This window comes from Molothrus aeneus, chromosome 6 (assembly GCF_037042795.1).
Source record: "Molothrus aeneus isolate 106 chromosome 6, BPBGC_Maene_1.0, whole genome shotgun sequence".
Classification (NCBI taxonomy): domain Eukaryota; kingdom Metazoa; phylum Chordata; class Aves; order Passeriformes; family Icteridae; genus Molothrus; species Molothrus aeneus.
This window is the reverse complement of record NC_089651.1, coordinates 3211699-3232682: the sequence shown is the minus strand read 5'-3', so window position 1 is coordinate 3232682 and position 20984 is coordinate 3211699. Positions and strand designations below refer to the sequence as shown.

Genomic DNA, 20984 nt, shown 5'->3' with positions numbered 1-20984 from the left:
CTACAATGGTAGAATGTATTCCTAAACATCAGTAAGTGATGAAGGGAGGATCGCATTTACACTCATTTTTAACATAAATATTTAACCACTTTCTTCCTAAAGTCTTTAGTACCTTAATGTTCACTGTGGCTGATTTGAAAATCTTGTGTTATTTATAATCTTTGTAATCTTCATGGAGATTCCAAGATATATCTCTGTAGTGATCTGACTGATATTATTATTTCCATTCTTTTAAGAATTAATTTTGCACTAGGTGTAAACCAGTTGTTGTCAACATACAGAATCAACACACAATTTTAAAATACTTTAAAAAGTATTTTGAACTTACTGACATGCCTTCTGGTTTGGGGTTTTTTTTGTCAATTCCCCACTAGTTTAATGTTTAGTCATAACTACAGTTTTTATTCTGATAATTTGTGTCTGTCTATCATTCGAAGAGCTGGAATGAAATACTGATTATATCTGACATGCCAGTAGCATTTCCCCTTCACTGAGGGTTCTCAGTGTTGTTGTTCTTATTGGAGGACCTCATCTTTATTATACTCTCAGGTTTTTGACCAACTTATAAATTCTAATATACTCAAAATTATCCTTGAATATCTCATTGCAATAGTAAATAGTTTGTGTTTTCTTCATCAAAGTCATTATATTCAATTTCTTTCACAATCTGCTTTGTGGTAAAGAAAGAAAGGGGCAAACCTCCAGAGGTGTTTTTCAAGAGCAGAGGAGGTTTTTCACATTGCAAACTGGCAGTGACATTATGCAGTGCTGTAGGAGGTGTTCTTTTCATGGACAATGCCCTGGTGGCACACACCAGTGGAGCAATGGCAGCAGCAGGGGCAGCTGAGGTAGTAGCATGTTTTTAGTGGATGAAACACAAGAACTTGCCAAAACTGTGAGAATGTGACCCACAGGAGAACTTGTTGCCAGCTTCTTCTCTTTTCTAATTTTTTCTCTTTCTTCTTCGTTGTATTTGACATTTTCCTGAGACTCAGTTTTGTAACTCTGATATGGAAAACAGACAAAGAAAATAGGCCAAAAAAAAAGTTTCAAATACTGGAAAAAGCATTTGTGTAGTGCTTACGACCCTCCTTGTCTTCAGTTGCTGGTAGAAGCTGAAGCTCTCCAATTCTTGCACAGTTGTTTGTACACAGAACAAAATACTGTTGATTTCTATCCCTAATTAGAGTTGCTTTATTTTTCTCTCCCAGCCTTTGCTTGAAAACGAATATCAGCCTTGGCTCTTTGTAGAGAGCAGCAAAAGGCTACCCATGGACTTTGGTGCTCCCCGTGCTGTGAGCCATGCAAAAGCTCAGTACCTGCATTAGTGGAAGAGCACATGTGGGGACATGGGTGAACAGGTGGCCTCCTTCAGCTTCTCTCCCAGCTATTTCCACACATGTAAGCAAATATTTAATGAAGCAGTTTTTATTTTGTCTGTCCTATCATGTCACACACCAGGCATTTTCTCAGATCAGCCCAAATGAGAAGTTTAGAGAGAGTTTTCTGATAAAAGATTGCTTCACAGGTGAAGACAAGAGCTCTGTTCTCAGATGGTGAAGCAAGGGCTACCCCTTAGGTTGAAATGCTGTATTTTGTTTGAATAACTGGGGGGATTTTTTCACATGTGTTTAGGTTGTCACTGAAGACTAAAAAACGTTAGCTAATGAAAGTTATTACTTCCACATTTGAAAAAAAATCCAGAATTTCAAAATCAGATTCATTCTGCTGTTTCTCTGTGACTGAATGAGTTTATTTTAACACATGCAGACACCCTTTTACCCTGTCTGTCAAGTGCTTTCAGGCCTATTTTACAAAAGAAATAATTGGAGGTTTTTGTTACATTTATTTTCAAGGTATGTGCAATACTCTTTGCTCTGCTAAAGAAAAAAAAAATTCTGTCCTAAAATTTTAAAATCTAATTAATCATTTCTGCTCATTTAACTAGTTATGTGCAAATGTGTTTTCACTGTTACAGTTGTACAGCTTGAGAAGTCTTCACATAATTTTTTTCTCTGCTAACACTTTCACACCTGATGGAATTAAAGATGTACTGTACAAGGACACTTATCTAAAAATTATTATCTGTTAATTGTGTGCATCCATGCATGCCTCTTTAAGGAAATGCTCTGTATCTCTGCAACAGTTTCTGACTATCATGTGATGCAGGAATTACCATGGTAACTGCTTGGATGCATTTTTTATTGTACAGCACAATGAGAAGGTAAGAAAAGCTGTGAAAGTTGGTGGCAACACAAGTTACTGCTGCCCTTGGTTTGTGTAGCAAAGACCTTTTAGCACTCATAGTGATAAAAGCATTGCTATTATCTTAGGATAGAATGTTTCTGTTTTATACATGAAATCCAAATTAGGCATATTTTGTTGCAAAATTAATTTGATTTTTTGTAAAATTGTGATTTATGGCTCCGAGAAACGCATTTGCTTGCATTTAGGAAAGAGAAAGTGAAGAGGTCCTTTGCTCATTAATCTCAAGGATAAACTATTAGGCTTTCTGTAGTCTTCTGTAACATTTGTATGGAAATTAATATATTTCTCAAGAAAAGAATTCACAGACTCCTATCCCTTAAGGGAAATATATATTTCATGTTTAATGCTCTTTAAGAAATATGAACGCAGAAAATTCAGTAAAATTGCATTTTCTTATATAGGATTACCATGCTTGATAAAGCATTTTTCTTTGAAATGCTGCATTTTGAGTGAGAGGTGTAGAACCTGAAATACAGATGTTGATTTTTCGGAGATAATGGCTGCATATGCCCCTAATAATGTCATTTTAATATCTTGTAAGAGTTGCTTTGTGTGAGTGCTACCAGGACGGAGCAGCAGCCTGTGCATGTAATCTCATTCACTGGCAGTTGTTCTGATCCCTCGAGGAGCATTTGTTACTCACTCACTGCATAGCTGCAGAGCTAAGAAGCTCAAAGAGGTCTATTGAAGGGCCCAGTGAAATCTTGTTTCTTGCAATTCACTGCTGAAAGGAGAACAATAAAAATATTATAAATGGAAAAACAAATCTGTGCCTTAGAAGGGAGGCTCCAAAATGGAGACAGAGAAATAATTTTCCCCATTAAATCATTATTTAGAACTGGTTGTAAGTCCTGTGAATTGTTGAACATACCCAGCACTCACAGCCTGATGTTACAGGAGTCCCATTTACAGAAATGAGTGTGGAGAATGTATTTCCCTGCAGCTCAACCACAGACTCTAATGGGTCAAGCGCTCTATGAGAATCAATAATTAAATTGGGCTGAAATTAATCAAACTTCAATCCAATTAATCCAAATATAGGTCTAGATTTAATTCCTCATCAAAAACACAGTTCTCTAGCGCTAGAAACTGGGAACTGTCTCTAGCTCTGCCTACCACATAAATTTGTCCTGGTCCTTTCAGTTTGCAGTTTTCTGAGCTTAGTTTTTCCAACCCATGATGAATGCTGCTTTCACAGTGATTTGTGCTTGTACTGGTGTTTCATATCAAGATTGTTACAATTTCACATATGCTACTTGAAGGATATTGTCATAATAAAATTTAAATTTCACAGGTTCCACAGTTGCCACATCTGAAGGTAGAACCATTGCCTCCATGTAAATTCTAAACAGGCAGAGGGCAAAGAAAATGAAATAACAAAATATTACATCTTGCCTGAGTTTCAACAAAGAATTCTGATCTTAGAAGTAAGCTATCTTTTGCTCCCAGTGTTTCTCCCTGTCAATATCCCAGTCTGCCACCTGCTAGATTGAAAAGCCCCACAAAGCTGCATTATTTTCCAGTACTGAGCCATGAGCTGATGTCACTACTTGTATAAGACAACAATCAAGTGAGTTTTGTCATCAGTTAGTTCCAGTAATGAAATTATCTATGTTCACAGTACTCACTGGCAATGCACCTCTGCTCAGGGGGTCTCTACTCTGTATTTATTTCTATGAATTTTTTTTTCCAAACTTGCGCTGATTTTTATTTGGAGAAAAAGATTTTACTATTAGTTTATTAATATATGTCTTCTCCTCCCACTCAAGAACTGTTAGAGATAGTGACCTAAAGGGAAGTATTTGAGCATCAAGTTGCATACCCTATGTGCTAATGCTCTAGAGGGAAAAAGGAAGCTCCATGTGTCTGATGTTTTCTCCAGTATTGATCAATCTCTCAGTCTGCAGATAATCTTGGGAGGTTCACAGTGATAAAAGCTTCTCTGGACAGAAATGCTTTTACTGAATATTATAAAACAATGTCAAAAAAAAAAAATTAAAAACTACCAAACAAAAACATATTAAAAATACTGTTTAAATAGTGATTTTTTAGGACTTAAAATATTTGAAAAAGCAGAACTTAAAATAGCTTTAGAGCTCTTAGCAATGTTGTTCTTCTGTACATTTTGTGGGTAAAATCAGCACCACATATATCAACTGATCCTTAAAAAAACCTTATCATACATGTATAGAAAGATATACACACTGACATTCCAGAAGCATGTCTACCTCATCTATTTCCTAAATGTCAAGTGCTTAATTAAAACATTCTTTTAAGAACATTTCTACAATATATTTACTGTGTATCTGGTATCTTTAAAAGGAAAAAGGTGAGAAAATCTCGTATTGTGTGAGGTTTTAGCAGACTTTGCCTTGTACATTGTCAGGGGGGAAAAAATCCTTAGACAGTATGTTACTGCCACTAAAAATGACAACATAAAATTCTGTATGTTGTAATCCTGAAAGGGGCTCAATCTGAGCCAAAAGCATTCAGCTTTCTCCATGTCTTGCTGAAGGAACAGTGCTCTGCCAAGCCAGGTAAGAAATTTTGCATATGGTCTTCATCAGATGACGAAAGGATAGAAATGTTTCCTGGTGATCTCACAGCATATCCTATTTCCCAGTCTTGACAGTGGCTCCCAGCAGCTTCCACAGGTTCTCTGTACAGTATCTGATGTGGCTGCAGTCATTGTGCATATCTGTTTGCACACTGTCCATATAGTAGGACTAGTTGGCTAATTATGACACTTTTCAGTATTTTTTCCTGAAAAGAAAAGATTGCAGCAAAAAATTAGGATTTTATAACAGTGCAAGCTTTGGGTAGAAAGAATATAGAAATATATATATAGAATATAAAAAAATAATTTATGAACAAAGGAAATTAATTTGGTCCAAAGGTTTTCCTCTGTATGCAATTAATCTACTTCCTAATGGAAAATATTTTCAGAATATTAACAGAATGTTTTGGGTTGGAAGGGACATACAAGGATCATCAAGTCAAACTTTTAAGTGAATGGCTCCTACTGAACTCACAACCTTGGTGTTATTAGTACAATACTCTGACCAGCTGAGCCCATCTCAGGGCCATGACATATCACATACTAGTGACATTTTCTTTTTTATTATTATGTTTCATAACCTTTTCTAAAGATCGCTAAATGTTATTTCAGGTCCAACAATATATATTAAATATGTAATTTTGTTTTTACATATTTTCAGTCTGGTAATTCTGGAATAATAACAAAAGGAAATCACTTCACAGGGGTGGCATTCAACCACCTCAAGTAAAACATCATCTCCTTTTCCTAGTAACTTGCTAACAATCCTCTGCCTCAGCCAAAACACATTTGTCAATTAATGGAACTTTTAATTAATTAAAAGTTGGTTTTAATTAATTAAAAGTTGGTTTTTCTTCATCTACATGAACTGTTTTCTGTGTAATCAATTAGCTAATGATCTTTATGAGAGCACCAGTGCTACATTAAAGAGCACCCAACCAAAACTGAAACAGTGATGTACATGTAACAGCATAGCTATGCCATAAAGATCTCCAAGATGCATTTTGGAGATACATGTCTCAAGCTAATAACCTTTCATGTTTCCCCATTTCATCTGCATTTTGTCCTCACATCTGCCTCCACTGGGAGCAGTATTCATATTCCAAACCTGGGGCAGATGTTAGACCCTTCCCATTATTATGATTTTATTTTTAAAAAGGCAGCTTGCCATAAAACATGCCATGCATTTTAAAATTCTCATGTGAAGGGAGTGATGAGTAGCAGATACATGGTTTGAAGACACAGCTTTTGTAAGGAATCCTTAGTTCTCCCTCACTGCTCCATGACTAATTCTTTCTCCTCCAAATGCCAGATTTGTTACATGAGCAGAGCATATGACTAGGGGGACAGGGAAAAAGTCATGTATGCATGCCTAACTTTGGTGGTGAACATAAAAAAAATAGATTGCTGTTTATTTGCAAGGCCTTTTTGCGCCGGAGTCCTGACAGAAATATTTTGAAATGGAGAAAAGGGAGAAAGATCTGGTTTAATAAGCTTTTCTGATACAGGAGAAACAGGTGTTCATGAGAGAATAAAAATGAAACTCAACACACTTGCCATATTTGATGTTGAATTCTGTTTAAAATTTTCACTCAGGCAAATATTTTTCTTCTGAAAATCCCAAAAGTAATTAATTTTTCTGAAAGGAAAATCTCAATAGTTGCCATGTCAAGCTCCCATCATAGAAACAGAGAATGGCTTGGGTTGAAATGTGATCTAGTTCCAGCCCCCCTGTCATGGTGCTTGTTCTTAGTATATGGAATTCTGTATCTAACCAGCTTGACCCAGAGTGAGTAGATTAGCAACCTTCAGGAATCAGAGATAAAGGGTATGAGACACAAGTCAAAGTATGCAAAGTGTGAATAGCTAGAAGTACACAACTAGACTTTGGAGAGTTTGGCACATCGTGTTGCCAGCTCTTCTTTGATGTTATCAAATATAGTAGCCACAGTGCTAATTTTTGTACTCTCAGAAAATGGAGCTAGTAGCCAAATTGTCTCTTTAAAAACAGGTGTTTGAAAAAAGAGATATTATTAACTAAAAGATGGGCAGACAACTCAGAAATACCAGAGAAAGATAGATTACAAAATTCATACTCCTGCAAACATTTCATTTTTTATCCAAACAAAGGGCAACACCTTCAAACTCTATACTTCACCACTTCACCATCGCTGTGAGATAAAAAAAAAATTTCTATATTCTCAGTTACTATTTATTTTATATTCAGTATTTTACTCAGTATTTGGTTGTCAAACTGCTCTTTGTCAGGTGTACAGTATGTACAATTTTCCCTCTTTCCTCAGAACCATTCATAATTCATTGCCTGGATTTGACTAACTGCATCTCTCATGAATTTACAAATAAGTGAAATTTCTTATACTCTAGTGGCTCCTTGTGGAGTTGCCTTTTTCAGACTAAACTGCGCATGATTCACTGTTTGTTTAAGGGGTTTTTCTTCTACATTTGCTATAATGTATATAGAGGTTTTGATTCTTAAGTAAATAGCTAGGAAAAATGGCCCAAATATTTGAAGACAGAAGTTCTTTATAAAGTAGTTCAGCAGTTTCACGATATGTATTTTTAAACTGATTTGTTACTTGGGGTTTTCCCTGACTTTTTATTCATTGTGTGTTAACTCATTAAATGTGCATAAATAACATTTTTGTAACTGCAGCTGATACGGGGTCTGTGTTGTAAACTTCAGTCATTTAATTTATCACAAATTGCCCTTAAACATCACAATTAAAATTCTCAAATTAATGCCCTATAAGTTAATTACAATTTTTGTGTTTTGATCTTGTTTTCTATTAAATATGCAGTCAAGGCCCTCCTGGTACATAGGTGCTGAGGAAATGTAGATCAAGGGCTGAAGCACTAGGACACTGTAGTGGTGAGTACTACTGAACTGTAGTCATGGAAAATAATAATTCTGTCTTCAAATTAGGATTTAAATGGGCCGATGACACTGAACAAGGAAAAGAAAATGTATTCATTAGTTTATGCTATTGCTTTGTGTACTGAGTGACATGGAGATGTCATGAAAAACTATATTAATTCATTGTGCATTTTTTCATCATATATGTGGAAAAGAGGCCAGTCAAGGTTGGACATGCAAATTTTAATTCTGATGTTTCCTGACTGCTAGCACTTGCCTTTACAGTCTTCAGTCTTCACACACACACATATAAACATACAGAGTAGCAACCAGAATTTCCAGTGACTCTGTTGCACATGCTCAGTTTGAGGTCTGAGCATCATCTGGGGGCAGCAGAAGACAGGAAGATTTAGAAGGCGGGTTTATTCTTCTGTCTGTGGACTTTAACCTCCTTTAAAGCCTCAAGGGGAAAAAGCGAGATTTTCTTTCCTTTAGGTTATAATAAATTCAACAACACTAAGTAGTAAGGCAATTGCAAGTGCTAATGCAAAGGGCATAAGGTGAGTTCACCTAGAATTAATAGAGTTTTAAAATCAGAACTGCTATTTCATGTAGGCATTTTCATTTCTTCCATTTAATACATAAATTATGTCACATTTTTTTTGTGCCGTATCAGAGTGGAGGATTACCTAAAATATCTTTTAGAATCAATTAAGTCAGAAAAGACTTCTGAGATCATCAGGTTCAGCCTATTACCAAACACCACCATGTCATTCCACTGGGAATTCCATGGAGAGGAATGACATGTCATTTCCAATATGGAAATACAATGACATGTCATTCCATGTCATTCCATTCCCATATTTCCACACGGAAATAAGTTCCACATCCAGTCTTTTCTTAAACACCTCCAGGGACTGTGAAGGTAGGATTGGTAAAAGAGGATCCTCCTGAAAGATGTAAAGTCTAGGATTGCTTGCTTGGCCCGGTACAGGTTAGTTCAAATCATGGGATCAAATCTTAATGGTAAAGTGTGCCTGTATTTTCTTAGTAAAGCATTTTATCTTCTGCAAATATAGTATGAGCATATTGCAAAATTTACCCCAAACTGTGATAACTGTCAAAGTTGCTACTGACAATCTATGTTCTTTCTACAGATAAAGACTGAGGAGAATGACATCTGCAAACCAAAGTGTCCTTTCACAAATGCCTTATTAGGAATATGATGCTGGTTTTTTGTCATACATTCTATTGATCACAAGAAAAACAGAGGCTTAATTAAATTTGTTTTTCTTACTGCAACAAGATAAAAAGTGCTTTTGAGATTAAACTGTAAACTTGTTCTTATTAGTGCCCAAAAGCAGATCAATAATTCATCTCTATTTCTTGCTGTACTTTGTTATTAATCACAAATTAATGGCCACACACACCAAATGAAGTGATGGACTGCAGTATTTTTCCTCAGGAGATCCACATAATTTCATTTCAGATGTCACCAGGTGGCCCCTGCATTGTCCATTCAGGCAACAGAGGCAAAGCCACAATGTCACACCAGGCTTCAACCTACTCTGTAAACACTTTTTGTTCATACATACTGTAATGTATGCTCATCAAAAAAAGGTTTTTAAAGAAAAAATTTTAATTCCTAATAAAAATTACACGGACCTTTTATTCTGGAAGTGAATGAAGTTGCCCAAAAGAGTTTTAATATGTGACAGGTTTATACCCTGTTATTAAAATAGTTAAAAATCAGCAATAGAATTTTGCTAATTGATTTTATTGTCTTCTCTGATGCTTGGTTTTGCATCCTGTTTTGATATTGACCTTTAAATCTCTCATCTGAATCATCTGGAGTAATCTTTTCTGTCCTGTTCTTTCTCACACCTTCCTTTTTCTACATTTCTTTGTGAGATTTTTGTGAGATTATTCCAGGAAGAATCACATGGTATGTGATTTCATTGTAAAGGAAGGGAAGCCAAAGCTGCTTGAAATGAAAGAAGCAATTCCACAGGGAATGGTTAAGCCATGCTACCAACATCCTGCTGTTAAAAAACTTGTTTATGACTCCCCGTTTTATTTCTATAACATAATCGAAAGTGATATATTTTCAAGATTAAATCAATCAATAACAAAATAATAAATTAAGCATTTCCAGGCAGGGCCTTCAGATCACTTGTTAGTCAAACCAGGAGGCTTTTTTTCTGATATTTCTCTGGGCTGTTTAATTATTTATGGGATTGTCTTTCTCGCATGACTTACCTTTTTTACTACTGACACAAATTTAGGTGAGCGTTAAGGCAAATTACCTAAGTGATGCTGTAACCAAAACATCTGGAACATCTGTCATTTGGGCACCATGGCAAGTGGAGATGGAGACATCCCTTGGAGAGCAAGAGCCACACCTTCCCCTCTTTAGCTCTGTGTCACACAAACTTCTGTCTTCTTTGCTTCAGGTGTTCTCACCAGCTCATGCTGAGTAAGGAGTAGAGACAGGAGATTGCAGAAGATCAGTTCAGTGACAGAAGGATTTGAACATTTCTTGGAATGTGAGAGACTGATAGCTGAGGCTCTGGATTCACTGCAGCCACAGCCCCAGCCCAGGGGAACTCTCAAGCTGACCCACTTCACTGTGAAGTCCTGTGAAAATAAATCTTCCATTCTAACAGACAATTAACAAATTCCAGGGGCTTTGAATTTGAGGAAAATACATAGTTAGGGCCTTGTCTCTATTTCTTCTCTGTTAAAAGAGAGCGCAGAGTGGATTCTGGTGAGCAGAAGCACTGTGGAGACTCTCCTAGCTGGCGGTGACAGCTCTAGAACAGAATTTCAGAGCTTGCCCAGCGCCAGTTTCCAGCAGTGCTCGGTGTGACAGGGACAATTCTGAGGAACTCGGGTTATCTTCGTTGTAGTGACATCAAAACACACTGCCTACATAGGAGCAGAAGTGGGCATTTTGGCACTTGATTCTCCAAAGTGTCATAGTCTGTGCAATGAAGTATCAGTTAGGGAATTGATCTTAAATGAGTGCCAATAGTTAAATGTTAAATAGTTATTGTTAAATATTTTTTATTTAACATTATGATAAATACATAAAATAAAATAAAATATATATGTTTTATTTAACATTAGAAACGCTGCTATTTCAACACAACTCAAATTATTTCAGCTTGTATGCTTTCTGTTAAGTGGTTTTTGTGTCCTCTCAAATTAAATTAATGCACAAGAACAAATAAGCCACTGATGTCCCAAAGGATTCTATTCTAAACAAAAAGTAGAGTATTTACATTTAGTAATATAAACAGTAAATTACTGTTGCATAAGGCTGGCATTGTATGAGCAAGTTTCTAGGCTAATAAAAATATTCTAAGGCAAGAAAATAAATGAAGTAGAAAGTGCTTTTTAGAAAACTACCTTTTCTTCTTACTTATATGAAACACATAGACACACAAAAATATCCTTTAAAATAATTTGCCTAAAAATTAAATTCTGATTTCTTAGATTTTCATTTCTGTCCTTTTTCAAAGCTGAATGTCTTCACTATATAAAAATGATAGAGAAGTGTCTTTAATTGAGTATGATTGAGATATATGGAAAAAAATCAAAAGTATGTTTGCTCAAACACATATTTGGGAAGTAGATTTAATGTATATCATTTTTTATGTATTTCATTTTCAGGTTATTTAAAATGAGCAAAAAAATTTAGAGTTTTGTCTGAGATTATTATTATATTTTTATAATCATTGTTATATTTTATTTATTTTTTATTATTATAGTTTTAAATTATATTTTATTGTCACAATAGGACACAAAATAAAATGACGCGGACACTGGAACTCCAAGGTAAGAAGAAGGGAAGTTTACTTTCTGACTCCAACATTTATAGATTTCCAAAAGTGACAGTGGATTGGAGGATGAAAGTGCCACCTCTTCAATGACACTGGACAAACCAACAGTCCATCAAGTTTCTCCTCCTCCAGAGGGGAATAATGAAATAATAATAATTTACATAAAAGTGCATGAGAAAGTTCATTACAAGAATGCAAACAGCAGAAGGCTTAGAAGAACTTAGAAGAACAGGGTGACATTATTATTATTATTATTATTATTATTATTATTATTATTATTATTATTATTATTATTATTATTATTATTATTATTATATTTTTGTAATTAAAGAGCATACATCAACAGTATTTTAATGTTCATGCAGTGGGCAATACTGTCTCCCAAAGCTGAGCCACTTCTTCACAGTCCCATCACGCTTGCAGTCAAGAAAAAGCCACTGAGAGCCATCACCTTCAGGGTCCCTAAGCAGAGGCAGGTGGTCAGTGTTAACCCCACAGTGCTGCCTTGTGGTTTTCTGTGTGAAAAAACCCCATACATACACGTATGTGCCAACCAGCATCTTTTATACATGCATTCATCATATACATACACACAATATATATACATATACACATATATGCACATACACGTGGTGTATACTGCACATCACATGCATCACAGTTCATTTGATGTTTCCTCTATGCAGGGTAAACTCTTTGTGCTTTATTGACTCTATGATCAGACATAACTCCACAGAAAAACACAACTGAGAAGAAAGTTGATCTTACCTTTACTTGATTCAATTTTAATTCCACTAAGCAACATCTACAAAAAAAGAAAAATATTGGAATTTTCTAGATTAAAAATAAAAAGAGTTTTGTTGATTGTTCTGATGTTTACCTTGAAGAAAATTATCATGTTCTCCTCACAAACTCTTTTAGTGCAGGCCCATTGGTGGCGTCTAGCCAGTGTTGGCACACTCAATGGATTATACAATAAAAACTCTAATTAAATGGCAACATTCCAATCTTAACAATGCAATACTTTATCTTTTATATGCTTTCTCATCATTCATTTTCTGCTTCCAAGCATCATTTTTGAAGAGGGTGCGAGTGCAAGGTGCTGAGGGCAGTTAAGGTCTGCAAGTGTCCCTGTGGCCCTGGCACAGAAATGTGTCAGACACAAGGCTGGGTGCCACAGAATGTGGCAGCTTCTGAGCCCACCTTAACCTCAGGAGAGAGTGAACAGATATTTAGGTCTTTGCACTCAGGTTTTTTCTCCTCTCTGTCCCTTCCATTTCAAACCATTCTATGATTCTCTGTGAAAAACTGAGGAATTTTGTCATCTCCTCTGTAAGCTTCTCTTCAAGTTTCCTACAATGCTTTATTCCCTGTAATTTCTAACTTCTCCATGCATTTTATGTCTGACTTTAAGTCTGTTTCATCCTTATTTTTTACCTACTTTCTTACACATTAAACCGTTGCTAAAAATGTAATTTTGTATTGATTTCTAACCTCTCACCTGTGGTGTTTGAAAGAAACTGTTTCACCTGAACCAGAAATTGCAAGGATTATATGTTTCTAATGTTAAAATTTTACCAATGAGACATTTGCCAACAATAATTTTGAACATTAATTCCCAAACATGGCAGATTTTGTCTAAGCACTTGACTCAGTATAATTAAGCACACAGGCTTCTGTAGAGGCTCATAAGTAAACAGAAAATACTTTTCATTTTTGCTGTGCTTGGGGTTACAGCTGAGTGAAGAGACATCAAGCAAAGCTAGAATAGCAACATAAGACACACTAGCTGGATAGAGAGGACATCCATAGATAACTAATTAAAATATCTGATTGCAGTTCTAGGTCCTTTGATTATTTACTCTTGCATCTCCCAGCACAATGAAAATTATTAATGCAAAAGACACAAATTTCAAGTAGGTACAAAAGCAGCTGCTGTTAAGTAGTTAATCTAGACTTATACTAGCCTTTAAACTGCTTCACAGCTTATCATGAAAGGAACAAAGCATTTCATCTCTCAGAGGCAGCAACTGAGACTGTGATGCTATCTTTCTTACGGTGCAGCTTTGAACTGTGACATTTATTCTGACTTTCACCCTCATTCCTATTCCTAGCTTCATGCTGAAAGAGAATTTAATTCATATTTGCAGATATTCTTTTGTAACTTTTATTCAACCTTTACCTTGAGGCTTTCTTTTTCCCCTTAGGCAAGTTTTTTTAAAATTTGATCAATTGAATTTCATGATCACTTTTGAAAGTAAAGAACACTTTATGATAGCTTTATCTCTGCAACAAAGAGTATGTGTTAACAGGAGGGATCCCACTGAGGGAGATTCAAATATTTTAAGACTTGTCAATTTGACCGATTCCGTCTATATGGAATCATTTGAGGACATGAAGATGAACATCTGAGGTGTTATTGTAGCCCATCTAAATGCAAAGTTTCCTAACAATTTAAATGGAGCCTGGATTCCACCCCTTCCTTCTACTTACCTCGTTGAAAAGATAACCAAGCAACAAATAAAAATGTGAGGAACAATTCAATTTTTTTTTTTTTTAACATATTAAGTGAGCAGGGAGTACCAGATGGGGAGCAGAACAGAAATTGGTGACAAGACCAAACCATGAGGTGACTGTGACCATGGTCTGATGGACAAACAGGGGCGATTTGAGCTTCTGAGATTTCCAAAAGGGGAGGACTTTACCACACATGTGCAACAGGCCTGCAGAGCAAGCCTTTGAACCTCTGCAGAGGAGAAACCTCTGAACAGAAAGAGCACAGCTCAGAAGAGGCTGAGGAGGTACATTTTAGCAATGCTACTTTATAAAAAATGAAGTGGCAAGAGAAAAACATAAACCTATTTACTGAGAAGAAATACAGAAGAAATATCTAAGTGAAGGGTCATGTCCCCTCAACTCTCCTTTTTCCTAAAGCAGACAGAGCTGCTGATGCTTGTCTTTGAAGAACCGAATTATTTTCTCCATTTCCCCCTTCTTCCTTCTCTGTCATGTTCCTGATAATTGCTTCCTGCATTTTCACATGAGTAGGAGTCTGTGAAGAAGCAAAAACCTTAGGACCTATCATGCTCCTTCTTCTTCCCAAAAGAATGGATTCTTCTACTCTGCCATTGAAAGAGGAAGTGAAGGAGACAAAGCAGAAGCAGAGAGCTAAAATAAGAATGTGGAGATTCCTTGAGTAATGTAGCACTCGTGGACAATTGTCAGGTCCTTACTGAGGTGTAGCTGGCTGAACAGTGCAGTGTCTAATGCCTGGATTAAAGTCTCTCCTTTGTTCCACATAATTCAAAGGTCTCAAGCTAAGAAAAAAACCCTGCCTATATTTAATGAAAGGAAATGATTTAAATAATTCTAAGATAGAGAACCTGTAAGATTCTGAAAATTAAGAAAAATTGATTTTTAGTTAGTTTGTATTTTCTGAGCTGTCCATTTACCACAATAAATACAACAGTAATTTTGAAGCCCCTTGTTATCCTACTTATCCTACTTTTGAATCTTTCAGGTGAAAAGCACTGGGCCTGTTACTGCTCTGGTTAGTGTTCTGAAGCCCTGTGCTCAGTTTGACGTTTCTGAATTATTCTACTTGGTGAAAGAAAATTATTGAAAAGCAAAAAATTTTATTAGAAAAATACTTATTATTTAATATAGGGTTTCTTAAAGTTACTGATTGCTGTGGGGTTTATGTAAAAAATGGATGGAAAGTAGTATGTTTCAGTTAAGGAGCCTTGTTGGGTAATCAAGAAAAGGAAAAATTCCACAAACAGCAATGTGTACCTTTTAATTTTCTTTCATCTGTGCCATCTTTTTCACTAACACAGATTCATCTGTCCTTCCTGGGTTCACTGCATCTCTCACACTGATCCTCCTGCTCCTTTCCCTTGCACATCCATGCCAGCCATCCTTTTGAGAGCACAAACATCTGGAGACAGGTGCCTCTCTCACCAGAGCAAGAACAGAAAATGTGATAGGCTGGGTGTGGAGCAGAGCTCCCAGCTGAGAGACTCTGTCCATGTCAATAGCAGAATTTGTTCTGCAGTCACTATAACTGTAGCCATCTACATTAAAACACATTTAAAAATTACAAGAAACTCTAGTGGTCCTTTTTATATAAAAGGATAAATAGAGCATTTTATTAACACTTTTTGCAGCAACAAAAGTGACACAGTCCACATCTTTTCATTAAACACAGCAAAAGCTATGGTCACGTTTTACATCACTTTGAGGCACAAAGCAAAGTACTTCTTTTCTTAAGGTCAAGGTATGATTTGCATTAAAAAAAAGGAGAAAAAACAATCCTCAAGTTGTATATTGCGGTAGCAGGGTTTCCAATCACTAGCACAATACAATGAACAGACCAAGAATCCAGAATGGATTGTTACATACAATAATATTCATTTGGTTGAATTAAGAAATGGATCATTGTTGTCATTTTAGAGTATTAAGAAGTGGTCTGGTGTTGCTAACTTCAGTTGGTTCAGTTTGGTTCAATCCCAACAACCCCAAGTATATACAACAAGCTAAATGTAGGTTAATATATCATCTAGAAGGTTATGCACTTCATAATGCATTGCACTTATTGCTTGGTACACTAATGTTGCAGTCACTGTTGAGTTATGCTCAAAGGACAAGCGTGATGCTTGTTGGCTTCTTTCATCCAACACTAGTTATTTACCACTTTGGTTTATTGTGAGATTTTATGTTACTCATATTCAGTGTCCATTATTATTACTAGGTTTGATTGAAAGACAAATACATCTTTTATTTCAGGGATTTCTAAAATAACAACATTTTCTATAATTACAGTATCTTCAATAAACATATCTATGTATACAACTGTGGCACAATGTGTAAAAATATGAAAGCTATTAAGGGAAGAATAAGGGTTAAATTATTCTCTGTTTCTTCTATTGGTTTCAAAATATCCTGCAAAACAAATGCATCCTTTTTATAGGGCTATTTGCTCATAGTAAACTTCTCTTTGGAATTTTGTAAAAGACTATATTCTTTTCTATGTTATATTGGGGTATTTTTTTCTCTTTCTAAAGACACAAGTACAAATTCAGAATATACTGCAAAGAATAGAATAATAAAGCTTGTATTTTGATAAAAGGATTTTCCAGGCTGCCTGAAAAGTCAGACTCAATATTTTATATTGTTTTTATATTAGTTGATAAATGCAGGGAAGAACATGACAATGTCTATATTTTCATGAGATTCTGTAAAGGATAGAAATAAGGATTTGTGCCCAAAACATTCAGTATAAAACTCCTAAATAATTCCTTTATTTATCACAGAGTAGCCTGCAGCATGTAATCACCATAAACATACAATATGCCCTATTTGTTCTTTAGGCTTGATACCAGTAAGGGAACTGGATCAATCTTCATCAACACCTGGGACTCAACCTTTCTTCTTCAAGAAAGCTCTTGTCCTAGACTAAACACACAACTCCTACATTGCACTGAGTAAATGTGTGTCTTTAACACAACCTCAATACAGTGTAACAAATATATAAGTGCATTTTTAATGATCAAGTAATTTTGGCTTCTAAAAAGAGCATTAGATGTGCCAACTTGGTTGCTTAGTTGTGCTTTAATCTGTAATTATGAGTTTTAGCTCTTGTATACTGTAAAGTATTTACTTGCCTCTATAGTTTTGACCAGTAAACCCTTAAAACTCTAATGTTTATAGAACAAATATAACTTAATGAAAGTGATAACATCACAACTCATACAGATTGCACTTTGATGTATTTTTTTTACAGTAAGACCTTCCTGTTTGATATGTGTTTACATGTTTATACCACATTTTATTTCTGTGTGCAAACAATCACAATGAATTTAATCACAAACACTACAAAATATACCAAATATTTAGGTTTGTTATGAATAATCTCTTTCCTTGTAGTTGTATGAGTCTTGTACTTCCTCTTGTACAAATTCCTCTTTTTTCTCCCAGCCATTAGGCCAGCCACCATTGACCTGGGTTGTAGCACCGTAAGACTTGGTGGTACCATAATTTACATAATTCTGAGTAATGTCCCCTGTCTCCTCAGCAAGTTCATCTTCATGAATAAAGCCACATTTCTCTTCACTTGTCTGTTCAGGGTCTGCCCAGGGCTGTTTCTCTCCCGAAGCAAATATGCCATAGAAGATCACACCTCCATAGTGCACCAAAGCAGCAATGAGGAAGACATACTGCCACTCTTCACGTGTCTGCAAAGAAGAAATTAAAGCAGAAATGAGGAAGACATACTGCCACTCTTCACGTGTCTGCAAAGAAGAAATTAAAGCAGAAATGAGGAAGACATACTGCCACTCTTCACGTGTCTGCAAAGAGGAAATTTGCCCAATCAGAGTAGCACATAGATTTACCTAATTCTTCTGAGCTGCAAGATTTAAATTATGGATTGAGGTTGTGAGAGCACAGCTAAAACATTCATGTGTCCATTTCAGAAATTTTTATATCCATCTTTCTTTGAAAAATTTATCAGCCCACAAAAGCATCAACCTAATGGGCATATAGTGAAGCATGCCTCAAATTTGCATCCCTGGATGCAAGTCCCAGATTCCAGTATGGATATCCTGGCAAGTTGTATTATAGAAAGGTCTTTCTCTTGAAACCAGTTGTACCGAACTGGAAGATTTAAAAATGGTATTTCCATTTACCTTGTTCTTTGTCATTGCTCCAACAATTATAGGGCAAACCATTCCAGACAAGGTCCCGACTCCATTAGAAATGCCCATTAAAATGCTAGCATACCTTGGGGCAATGTCTAAGTGGTTGACATTGAATCCTGCAATAGAAAGGTCAGTGAGTGTTCACACCAAGAGCAGAGCAGTACTTCAGTTGAGAAAAGTGACGTGGCATTTTTACTATAACATATCTGGGCTGTTTAATTGCATTTCATTATCTCTAAAAGACTTACAATGCTTAAATACTCCTAGAGAGACTCTGGGTTTTCATTTCCTTTTGAGAAAATATTTTAAAGGGATACCAGGTTAATTTTCTCCCAAAACTGCAGTTTAAGAAAACCCCAAAACCTCCCAGCAGTGTCTGTGTGGAGTAGAGAACTCAGTAGATATTTAGGCAGGGAAAGAATTTGCATTTCACAGTCCCTTCCATGACCATTTCATGCTGTAAATAGCATGTCTTTTCTTCTTCCAGTATGTAACATCCTCTCTTCCTATTGCCCACATTTTTCTTTTTGTCACACAGACCAGCAGAAGGGAGTTATTTTCTATTCTTCAGTGTTAAATTGGAGAAAAAAACAGTATCTAAAACTGAATTACTAATTGATTTTGAAGGATATTTACTTGTTCTCTTGCATTTTCAGCAGCACAATTCTGTTGAAAATGTATGCAGTAACTATTTAAATAATCTAGAGAGACAGAATGAATTGTTCCCGAAATAAATACTTAAATAAGTGAAAACAGAATCCAACCCTTTGGATACAGACAGTATAATGGAAAGGGCAGGCAGTGTGATATGGCCAGCTTGGGGAAAGTGCAACACACTTCCCAAATTGTACAAAAAAGGAATGATACCTTGCAGAATGCGTGACATTAAGGACAGATTTGATTAGAGGAGATTTGAGATGTTTGGCACAAATGAAAGAGAGCCTGTTTGAGACATAAGGAAGCAGCATGGGAGAGGATGCTAAAATCACAGTGGGAAAACAAGGGGAGGCCAGGTGACTTGTGTTTGGGACGGGGAAAGGCAAGGGGTTGATGAATCAGCAGGAAAGGGGAATAGCTGAACTTTAATTCAGAAAAGAAATCCCAGTAGTTAGGCCCCAAATAATATAATACTAACAGGCCCCAAATTAATAAAATAATACAATATTAACAAAGAAATAACCAGTATACAGTGGAAAAAAAATAAAAGGCTTCTATTTAAACAAAATTATGTAAATTTAGGTATCATTATGTAATACCAGTCCATTTGTCTTCTATGTTTGATTTCAAGAATAATCTGTCATGTACATTAGCATCCTAATGAGAAGAGGGTCTAATTTACTGCAATGAACATGGAAAAGATTGAAGTATTCAAACAGAAATAAGTTAATATAAAATCTGTAATACCAAATGTACATTCCTTTATAATGATCATAAATAATACCTATTTAAATAAATAATATCTATAATAAAATCTATATTATATTTATATTATCTATCTATAATATAATATTTAAATATTATATATATATTTAAATAAATATATATTTAAATAAATAATGTCCTTTGGGAATTCCAGAGTGAGTGGGCTTTTTAATTACTTTCCATGAATAAAAGCAAAGATAGATGTTTTGTCTCCTAAGATAAAATAGTTTAGTGTTAATAGTAATGGAATCTTACCAGATATGGCAAATCCACTAAAGCCTACAGCAAGCACTAAGAATGAAATAGCCACTCCTTTGCTGTGTGAATATCCCACCACGAGAAGAAGAGTTGCTTCCATACCAAAACCTGGTGAAATAATAAATAGATATTGAGTTACATTCCCTCTCAAACACTGCAGGCCTTAGGATGCCATGATGTTCCATAGGAAAACAAATAAAACACTACCTCAGAGTGGGATACAATCAGGTATTTCTTTCATCTCTAAAAACCACATGTTCTACCTTTCTCAAATGATACTTATTTTACTCTTTATATGCTAATTTATTGCCACTGTCTGTCATTTTTAAGATGAAAATAAACACTTGTGATGGGGTTAGGTCATTCCAGTCAACTCCCATGGGTAACCTGCTTGTGAATTTTCCAGCCCTTACCACAGCTAATGTGGCTTTGACGCCTCAGAAGTCAAGGATGAAATCTCAGGTTGTTGTCTGGGCTTTCTTAGTTCAGAGGGTGTTCAGATGAGGAGCTAAGGCTGAGTAAGTAGCTAAGAGTAGGCAAATTCCCCTCCAAAACCTCATGTATTTCTTTAATAGTCTAAATGGTTTTCCAAATACCAAATAACTCTATGGAAATGGCCAATGAGAGCACCTGTGTTTTCTTTTATTTAGTAACCACATCTGCACTGCATAAAAAATGCAGAAAGTATTGCCCCCTGAGAACATACAACTGTGCAGTTTGTCTCTTTATTCTATACAGAACACAAGATGAACATCAAATCCCTTCAAGAAACATTTAAATAAAACAGAAAGGCTTACCTCCACAGTTCATTATCTTTCTGACATTAGTCGTTGAAACAATCTGCCTGCTTCTTAAAAAGTCAGCAATTTGTCCCCCAATAGGAACAATAATTGTCATCACTAAATGTGGCACAGCAGATAAGATTCCCACCTAAAATTAAAATTAGAATTAGCAAAGTATAAACCATAAGAAAATTGTGATTCTTCATTTTCTGAAGCATTCAGCAGCTAATTAATTATTTCTTTTCAATGTCACACTCTGTGTTAAAGCTTAAAGTCTTG

General features: G+C 35.6%; 1 protein-coding gene across 1 annotated transcript in view; it reads right to left on the bottom strand.

Moving 5' to 3' along the window:
* Window positions 1-15652: 15652 nt before the first annotated feature.
* SLC17A6 (solute carrier family 17 member 6) overlaps window positions 15653-20984 on the bottom strand; it is a 30581-nt gene continuing 25249 nt past the window's right edge. The window contains exons 9-12 of the mRNA XM_066551472.1: window positions 20721-20853; window positions 19921-20031; window positions 18232-18359; window positions 15653-17778 (exon numbers count right to left, since the gene is read on the bottom strand). Of these exons, the coding sequence (XP_066407569.1) occupies window positions 17446-17778; window positions 18232-18359; window positions 19921-20031; window positions 20721-20853 (705 nt within the window). The 3' untranslated portion in view covers window positions 15653-17445. The remainder of the gene's footprint in view (window positions 17779-18231; window positions 18360-19920; window positions 20032-20720; window positions 20854-20984) is intronic.